General features: G+C 32.5%; 1 protein-coding gene across 1 annotated transcript; it reads left to right on the top strand.

Annotated features, from left to right (window-relative positions):
• Window positions 1-1086: 1086 nt before the first annotated feature.
• Window positions 1087-7270, top strand: LOC139495567 (cathepsin L-like peptidase). Its single transcript, XM_071283834.1, has 8 exons — window positions 1087-1213; window positions 2436-2575; window positions 3098-3203; window positions 3784-3942; window positions 4607-4730; window positions 5624-5724; window positions 6263-6540; window positions 7018-7270. The coding sequence occupies exons 2-8, from the start codon at window positions 2436-2438 to the stop codon at window positions 7115-7117; spliced, it is 1008 nt and encodes a 335-aa protein (XP_071139935.1). The 5' UTR covers window positions 1087-1213; the 3' UTR covers window positions 7118-7270.
• Window positions 7271-10105: the final 2835 nt, after the last annotated feature.

The raw sequence follows: 10105 nt of genomic DNA, 5'->3' as shown, positions 1-10105 counted from the left end.
AGAGAGTGAGAAACAGCACTCGGGGCTGTCGGTTGGCTGTCGATGAGCGTACGTTGGTTATATTAAGCGCTAGTAAGAGCCTTAATATTCAAAGGACACTTTGTACCGGGTACAAAGTAAACGTACAAGTTGAACGGATTGACAAGGCGGACTGTCCCACTCGGTGGACAGGCTGTACCAGCCCGCACTGTCTGGTAGTGACAGGTTGTCCCACTCGGAGGACAAGTTGTTCCAGCCCGCACTGTCTGGTAGTGACAGGTTGTCCCACTCGGAGGACAAGTTGTACCAGACCGCTCTGTCTTGTATTGACAGACTGTCCCATTCGGAGGACAAGCTGTACCAGCTATACTGTCTCTAAGTGACACATCGTCCCATCTTGAGGACAGGCTGGTTTATTGTATTATATTTGTATATATATAATTGTCCGTTGTTACTTTATTTCGACAAAGAGTCAGTGTGTATATTTTAGTTCAATGTGCATAATTTAGATAGTTGTAGTTTTTAACATTACCGTATTGTTTGTGGACAACTTGGATCCAAGTATTTACTGGAACGGATGTTTGAGATATAAACGCCTGGTTACACGTTACAGTATTGTCTCTAGTGTAACTTTAGAATAAGACATAACCTAGTTTATAAGCAAACGCTAATGTAAGGAAATTCCTAAGATCTGTCGGTTTGTGAAAGTGCGCATACGATACGTCTTTAGAAAAAAATCAAGCATTCACAAATTTAACGAACTCTTAGGAAAATTCCAAACGGAAAGTCTGTAAACAAATGGTAAAAAACCAAAAGCTCAAACACATAAACGATTTGATAACAAGCATTTTCTGCTGAAGAGAATGATGGGTTTTATAGCTAGCCTATGCTCTCACTTGTATGATTCTATCATATTGACAAACATGTCTAAAAAAAACCCAGACATACTTGAGGTAAAAATATCAAATATTAGACCACAGAGTTCAACAAATAGTATAAGATAGTACAATCTACTTTTCGTACGAAAAAAAGTGAATTATAATATATGCAGATCATTGTTTAAACATTACATAAAAATGTCCATAATCTATGACATACATGTACTAGACTAGTATTAACGAAATCATATGAATTTTTGTACCACGTGGAATACCTCGGGATTCACCACCTATACCAAGTGATATAAAAAGATAAACAAAGTTATCTGACATTACTGTGTCTCTAAACAACCAAGGTGAGTAGATCAACTTTAGTTAAGGTTAACTCAAATTTTAGATACATGTAGTTTTTATGTTCAATATTTCTTAATGCAATTCTGCAGTTTTTCGTTTGGGTTTTATTCGCCAATTTTTCCACATAAATTAATTGTCAAAACTTTTGGAATAAATAAATAGTTAAACATATTAAAACATGTGACCGCAAAAACAAACTAATTAATAAATATGCTTAGCAAATTAATTATGATACAATGCTATTTGATCGCGAATTTTGCGATTTTTTACTTCACATATAATTGCTAACTTAGTCTTTTCATTAAATGGACGATTGAATAAACAAACAAAGACAAAGGGATGTTAAAGTAGTGGAAATACGGGATTTATTTTGTATGTAAAATATAGCTTTTATATGTTAGTATATCAATGTAAAACCGCATATTCCCAAAATAAAATGTTGTTTTCTGTAGTAGTAGTTACTGAGAGAGAAGGTTTACATTTGGAAAAATATGACCTTGGATTTAATCTTTTTCATGAAATATAAACAAGGTCAATATTTGATTATTAAATGGTTATTTGACAACACCTGATAGGTTAAACAATTCTTTTCCCAGGAGTACTGTATGGTGTTCAGATCTTGACAATTCATTAGGAATGTCAGTTGTACATTATGTAAAAAAAAATAGTTCTAAACTAAAGATACAAAAATGCACTTTAATGTATGACAGTAGACGTGGCACATAAATGTACACGAAAAAGAGGGAAAGACACGATTTTTAGAATATGAGATATTGGTGGTAGAAAAATGTTCATTCGGGATGTAGGATATATTGAGTTAAAAAAGTGGAATCTTGAAAAATGGAAACATTTTACACATAAATAAAATGCATGACAAACTTGAAAAATTCACCGTGCATTCTTCTTGCACGAATAAAAATTGACCTGTCCAAGATGTAGAAATATGAGGCCCACCGAGTACTTCTATCTTGTTTTGTGTCGAGTACATGCATGTATATAATAAAAATGAGAATGGACATGGGGAATGTGTCAAAGCGACAACAACCCGACCATATGTCTTCAATGTAGCGAGAAACTCCCGCACCCGAATCTTTATTCGAGACTATGCTGCAAACCCGACTTTTATCAAAACTATTTGAAATAAGAACACCGTGTTACCCCTCGCAACTTCAATTAATGTTTTATATACATGTACGTAAGATTTTCTTTTTATTCTATCACTAGATGTTCCGTTTGATGATAATCGCCGCTGTCACTGTTGCTGCCCTGGCCTCTACACTGGTAACACCAGAACTAGATGACCAATGGGAGAGCTTCAAAGACTTGTACAACAAACAATATGGCGAACAGGAACATTTAATGAGGTTAATATACGTTAATTTATTCACTACATGGAATGAATAAATTAAAACATAAGGTCAAATATAATAGTTAAAATTATCTTTGTTTTCAAAATTCCAATAGGGAACATACTTTATATAATTGTAAATTGGTTTATTGATACAATTAGTTAAAATTATGTCAAAGGATGATATTGAACTCAATTTTTATATACATGTTTTGCTCTATTTCGCCTGGGTTTAACACGTCCTTTTGTTTTCTATTTTGAATTACTCAATATTTTGTTATAAATGCTGTGATCTGCTATCTTAATCTATATGTTAAAAATTTTGCTTAGTATTGATGGCCGCATTTAAAGGTTAATACAAAATTTGTTCAAGAATGATATCACACGACCTATTGTTGTTTATGCATTTTCGTCCTTTTGTCACGGGTGAATTGTTACCTCACTGACAATCATACTATCTCTCCTGTTAAAAATTTCAAAAAAAAATGCTGTAAATTATTTTCACCAATATTTGACCTCATTTGTGATCTATTTTCAGGCGTTTAATTTGGGAGAGCAACTTGAGATACATACAAAAACACAACCTGGATGCAGACAAAGGTCTTCATTCATATATTCTTGGAGAAAATGAATATTCTGATATGGTTAGTATTATATACTGTGTACATTGGATGTTTGTTATGGGGGTTAGAATATTAAACATTCAAGAGCAAGACTATTAAAGTTAAATACGCTTTTCATAGTGTCGAGGAAAATAAAGCCTTATTAGTACCACAATTTATATTTAGATATGAATAGGAAATATTAAAAGATCTTGATTTCAAAGTATCTTAAATGATCTAAAGTAATTGCCAAAAAATAAACAACAATAGAAAGGGTATGTTTAAAGCAATGTTTTTGCTGCCTTACATATTTGAAACATTCAAATTACATTTTGTAAGTACAAATTCCAAACTAGGTAGAAATGTACTGAACCTAAAATAATTTAAAGTTCAATATTTCTATGAGTATATAGATCCTATGTGTAACAGTTTATGATGCATAACTGCAAGCCATATCTTAACATGACACATTCTTGTACTATTTTAAGCAACCTAAAATAGAATTACAGGCATGCATGTAACTGTAAAGATTGTATGACAGGGCAAATATGTAGAAAAAATCCTAATTCAGAAAAAAACCTCTATTAGTTTGGTACAATAACTATTATTTTTATTTTTGCAGACACACAAAGAATTTGTATCAGTAATGAATGGATATATTATGCCAAATGGTAGCAAGAAAGGAGACACATTCATGGCACCAATTGGAATAGAACTGAAGGATGTCCCTACATCTGTTGATTGGAGAACCAAGGGTTACGTCACTGAGGTCAAAAACCAGGTATGTGTTCTTCCTCAAATGGATAAAAAATCACTGCATATAAACATGACAAAAATGTTGTATATTAAGTAGCCAATCTAGCAACAGAAACTTCTATCTGGCACTGTTGTAATTTTTAAAATTATTTTAGAGAATCTTTTCCTTTACAGACAATTAGCTTTTTAGTTTACCGGAGCAAGTTCTACTAGATTATTTCTTTTAGTGTAGATTGATGGTATGGCGTTATTGAAACACACATTATTTTGTTGGTACTTGCAATGACAGAATGTATACATAATTACGAGGAAAATATATAATCTTCTATCTTGAACCTTTTTAAAAGTGCTTACTCAAAATATATAAGATGAAAACAATTGCCTGCAATAATGAGCAATTCACCATAAACCTAACAAACCGTAGATAAAGTAGGTAATTTAAAAAAAATTATCAGAAATTGTAAACTTAACTTCTTATGCGTACTTATTATAAACTGTTTGACCTGTGAAGTTCTTGTCCTAAATATGCATGAAATATTTACCACTGAACGTTATTAAGTAACCAACTATCAATCAGTCAACCCTGTGGGATTCTCCTTTAAATGCTTATGAATTTTCAAAATATGTAATTTTCCTTGTGTTTGTTATCTTCTCACACGATCTTTAAAGATTGTTTTCTTTTACCACAGGGACAATGTGGATCATGTTGGGCCTTTTCAACAACCGGTTCCCTGGAAGGTCAGACGTTCAAGAAAACACAGAAACTAGTGTCACTTTCTGAACAGAACTTAGTGGACTGCTCATCAAGAGAAGGTTAGCTTTTTATGCCCCAACTATGGGCATTATCTTTTCTGGTCTGGGTCCGTTCATCCGTCTGTTCGTTCGTTCGTCCCGCTTCAGGTTCAAGTTTTTGATTGAGGTCGTTTTTGATGAAGTTGAAGTCCAACCAACTTGAAACTTAGTACACATGTTCCTTATGATATTGTCTTTCTAATTTTAATGCCAAATCAGAGGTTTCCCCCCATTTTTACGGTCCATTGAAAATAGAAAATGATAGTGCGGATGGGGCATCCGTGTACTATGAACACATTCTTGTTTATTAATATGTCGTCTTACAACATTCTGTCTACTTTGGTCGCTATCTGTTTTGTAAGCGTCACAGTTTGTTATCCTACAAATCCTTGTAAATGTCTGAAACTGCTTATCGTAATAATTACTTTATTTGCTTTGTTCACACATTGTTGTTTATATATTGGAATTATATGCCACTGCCATATAAGTAAGATGTTTAGCTAGCCACCTTTTTCTACCTGAGGAAATGCATTTAGTGCGAACTATGATAATTATTTTTACCTGTTTTTAAACTTTTAAACATATATCAATATGCTTTTAAATGTGCTATGCTATGATTTTTAAACTTTTAACTCTGCTAGGTCAAACCTGCCGTTCCCGGATAAAAGAGGAGGATAGTCATACAAACCAAATATTACAAAAGCGAAAAGGTCCTATTTTAAAAAGCGCAAATGTCCTATGATTTGAAGCGCAAGTGTCCAAAAAAAAAGCGCAAAAGTCCTATGAAAAAGTGCAAACGTCCCGCCCGTGATTGATTAAGTTTTTAGTCTTTAGTCTGTTAAATGAAATGCAAAATTTAAAAAAAAAAATACTTTGTATTTTTTAACAAATTTCGACATTTTTTTTCTCTCCAGGTAACAAGGGATGTCAAGGAGGATTAATGGACAATGGCTTCACATACATTAAAGTTAATAATGGCATTGATACTGAGCAGTCATATCCATACAAAGCCAGGGTAACCGGTTTATACATTTTAGTGTGTCCTTTGATCGTAATTCTAAGTAAAATATTATATGTTTTTACATAACTTGTTTTTTTGTTTTCTCGTTGTTTGAAAGTACATTTAAGATGATACCAATTTGTTCAGAGTTTACTCCTTTTACATGCTTTTTCGTCAGCTTTGACTTAGTTTTATTGTTTATTTATTTGTTGGGGTATTTTAATAAATATATTTATTCTTTTGTCAACTGCAAAATTAAAATTTTCACAGTTATGATCTAGGATATTTATATGTAAGATATTAAGGTGGCATAAAAAATGGCGGTCAAAATTAAGAAAAATGTGCCAAAAAAAAACAACAAAAAAACATCGGCCATAATTTACGTAGAAAAAGACATTGAAACAATGTTAAGATCATTCTTATTATGTTGATTTATAATCCAAAAGTGAACTTTTAAATTGAATATGTCGGCCATATAACTAAGGTTAAGTAATTAGCTACACGTGTACAAGTATTGTATCTTGTCTCTGATACTATTTATTCTCACTTTTAGACAGGATTGTTCTGTAGATTTAAAAAGGCTGACATAGGAGCAACAGATACCGGATATGTTGACATCAAAAGAGGAAGCGAGGATGAATTGCAAATGGCGGTTGCCACAGTTGGACCCATTTCCGTTGCTATGGATGCTGGTCACCCATCATTCCAACATTATAAAACTGGAGTTTACAGTGAAGCAAAATGTAGTTCATCACAATTAGATCATGGTGTGTTGGCTGTAGGTTATGGTAGCAGTGATTCAAGTGAAGATTACTGGATTGTTAAAAACAGGTAACAAATAAAACAAGTTTTCATCTGTTGTCTGCTCTATGGTCGGTGTTGTTGTCACTTTGACACATTCCTCATTTCAATTCACCATTTTATCTCAGTGGTATGTATTTGTTTATGTTTTCATGATAAGTTTTGTAATGCAATAAATTTACCTTTTGTATAATAAGAGTTCAAATTATGCATTTGACTTTCCTATATTTTGTTTCAAATGTATAAATGGTATACACTTGAAGGAAGTATTTTAGTCCCATAAATCTTGTATATGCCGATGACAAGTTTACATTTCGGGAAAACGAAGCTTGCTCTTTAAAGTTTCTATTTTGTTGATCTTTTTTCCAGATATATTATTTAGGTACATCAAAACGTTTGATTGGTATTCAAAGCTGTCTATGTTGAAGCTTTTTCCAAAGATTTATTTAAATTTGCTGTCGTATACATTTTTATTAAGGCCACATTTATGTTATTTTTTCTTTACAGTTGGGGAACAACCTGGGGTATGAAAGGATATTTTGAAATGTCCCGAAATAAAGAAAACATGTGTGGAATTGCAACCCAAGCCAGTTATCCTAAAGTATAGAAGACTAGTTACTGCAATGCACAAAGTCATATATCATACTAGTGACATTTAGTTTCGAACAGCAACAAATAGTGTAATCTTGAAAAGGATAAAAAGAACATATTTTTGCATGTTCATAATACGACGAAGAAATAAATGTTTTATGAAGTGAAATGTATTGTTTATTTTATTTGAATTAAAAAAAGTTAAACGAACGAACCAATTAAAAAACAGTATTTCAAAATTACTTGCATTCTAACTATCAATGTTTAATATGTAGGCAGATCGTTGATAGTCTTCGTTAAATGCATATACCATTAGAGGAGGAAGGAAAACATACATGGTTGATAATATAGTGTAGTCTGCATGTCTTGGGTTACTGGATGTACACATCGGTCATGCATGAAATTCCAATTAACAAAATGATATATCATAAACTTGTGCCATGCTTTCTGAAATTGGTATTATATTCTGATACTTAGGTATAGCAATAATAACTTTAACTTACACAAAACAGAAAGACATAAAGGAAGCGTGCACAAGTAGTCAAATGAAGCTTTGTCTGATAAAATGATAGGATTGGAACAGTTAGTTTACTTCACTTTTACACAAATCTGCGAATATGGTTATTAGATATAAGAAGATGCGGTGTGAGTGCCAATGAGACAATTATCCATTCAAATCACGATTTGTAAAAGAAAAAAAAACATTATAGATCACAGTACGGTCTTTAACACGGAGCCTTGGCTAACACCGAATAGAAAACTAAAAAGGGCCCCAAAAATGACTAAAGTAAGACCATTCAAACGGGAAATGAGATTGAACTAGAACGATGGCAATCCCATACTGTTTATCCAAAGTATACGGAGATTCCAACCATACTTTCGAATGAAAACAATTGTTCTGTTGCAAAAACACATAATAGTTTATTAATGTTCATTATATCCTTGTTGTGCTCAACATTTTCAAATATGCATAACATTTCTGCTATAATGTAATAATACAAAACGTTGCAAATATTAATTAACAACTTGTAGCTCATTATTCTCGTGGAAAAAGATGACAGGGTTTTAGTTGTATCAGTATCTATTCGTATTCCCATGTATAGCAGCAAAGTTTATTGAATAACTGTTCTGTTCCACCTAAATGTCTTACTTATTTCAATGTCGATTATTTAGTTAGTATTGTGCCTAGCCTATTTCATCAATATGATTCACGATCTAAAATCAACAACCGTATCGTGCGCTCATTTCTACTTGAAACGAATTAAGAGAAACGTATTCGTATACTACTTACATTGGGCATTTGGCTGCTTTCATTAATAAATCATTTAAAAATTGACCTTAAACTAGTATTTCACCGAAATGAAACTCCCACAGACTAATTAGATATAAGATGTTGTATGAGTACCAATGAGACTACTCTGCATTCAAATCTCAATTGATGAAACAGAAACCATTATAGGCTAATGTACAACCTTCACCATGAAACATTTTCTCACACCGAACAGCAACCAATAAAGAGCCCCACAATACTAGTGTAAACCTTCTTATATTCAAAATCAACTGCCTAATCTAATTGAAAAACGAAAAACACACAAGCACCAAATCAACAAAACACAACCACTAAACAACATGTCCCTAACTTAGAACAGATGTCAACAAATGCTGTAGCATGTTTAAGCGTTTTAACAGGTGTGAAGTTTTGGTGTACCATTACAGTATAAAAAGACAATGAAATATTAACCGAAATGGCTTACCTCAAATAAAATCACACATTTACAAAAACAACTAAACATACAGTACTGTTTATTCTTGCATTGTTTTATTAGGCAGGTCAATTGCATCGAAAATACATTTTTTGTGATTTTTAGGCAATGACTGTTAATTGCTGGTAGCCACGACTACCAATTTATTTCGCCATATTTTTACTGCACAAATTAAATAAACATAAGTGTTCTTGCATGGTTATTTGTTATCTATGTTTCAGTTATCCAAGATTCATAATGTGTGTTTGATTTATTATTAATTTCTAATACGGACTCCTGATGTTCCCTGAAAAATTGTAAATCATTTGGAATTACAAAATTATCTTCTTCACGCATAATGCAGATCAGTAACTGTTGTCCGCGTGTTGTCTTTTTTGGTTATATCAGCTTACCAACAGTTTGAGACATTTAAATGTGGTTTCTTCGTTCAACGCCAGTAAAGACATGAATTGTCGTTATGCGCATATGATACAATTAAACGAATAACTGAAATGTGATTACATTATATTGTCAATATTCAACGTTGCATTTGACGTCATACGGAGTAAACTTCCTTCAGTGCATTTTACCCTTCCGGAGAACCTAAGATCACCCCCAGTTTTTGGTGGGTTTCGTGTTACTTATTCTTTATTTGTATATGTTGTGTCATGTGTACTATTGTTTGTCTGTTTTTCCCCCCATTTTTAGCCATGGCGTTGTCAGTTTATTTTTGATTTGTGAGTTTGACTGTCCCTCTGGTATCTTTCGTCCCTCTTTAAAGTTGAATCCATTATACGAAGTGGTATCAATGTGGTTTTTCAATAACTCAAAAGAGAACTTCTTAAACGTGTTAGTGGACCCTTTGATTAAAATGACTGGCTTTTTTACAACACAAAAGTTACAAACCGCTGCATTTTTATAAGTTTTAAAGCAAAGCATGCTCCAGAAATATAAAGATTCAAAGTAATTTTTATGTTTCAGATATAATCAGCTTTATATGCTACTTTTAGAGATAAACACAGTTATTTCTCTCGGACATACCTATCCTTTTAACAGACTTTTTCTAACTTTTATCAAAATTTGTTTCAAAAGATAAAAAACGGTAGTTTTTGTAAAAGCATATGGAATGTAGTCCAAACAAAATATATATAAGAAGATGTTTTTATGAGTGCCAATGAAATAACTCACTTTCAAAGTCACAATTTGTAAAAAGTAAACAATTATAGGTCAAAGTACAGCCTTCAACACGGAGCATTAGCTCA

Source organism: Mytilus edulis, chromosome 11 (genome assembly GCF_963676685.1).
Source record: "Mytilus edulis chromosome 11, xbMytEdul2.2, whole genome shotgun sequence".
NCBI classification, from domain to species: Eukaryota; Metazoa; Mollusca; class Bivalvia; order Mytilida; family Mytilidae; genus Mytilus; species Mytilus edulis.
The sequence above is the reverse complement of the archived record's forward strand: the minus strand, read 5'-3'. Positions and strand labels throughout refer to the sequence as shown.

Coding starts and splice junctions, on each gene's coding strand:
- LOC139495567 (XM_071283834.1), top strand. CDS start 2,436: ATGTTCCGTTTGATGATAATCGCCGCTGTCACTGTTGCTGCCCTGGCC. Junction 3,204..3,783: donor AAAATGAATATTCTGATATG/GTTAGTATTATA, acceptor TTATTTTTGCAG/ACACACAAAGAATTTGTATC. Junction 5,725..6,262: donor CATATCCATACAAAGCCAGG/GTAACCGGTTTA, acceptor TCTCACTTTTAG/ACAGGATTGTTCTGTAGATT.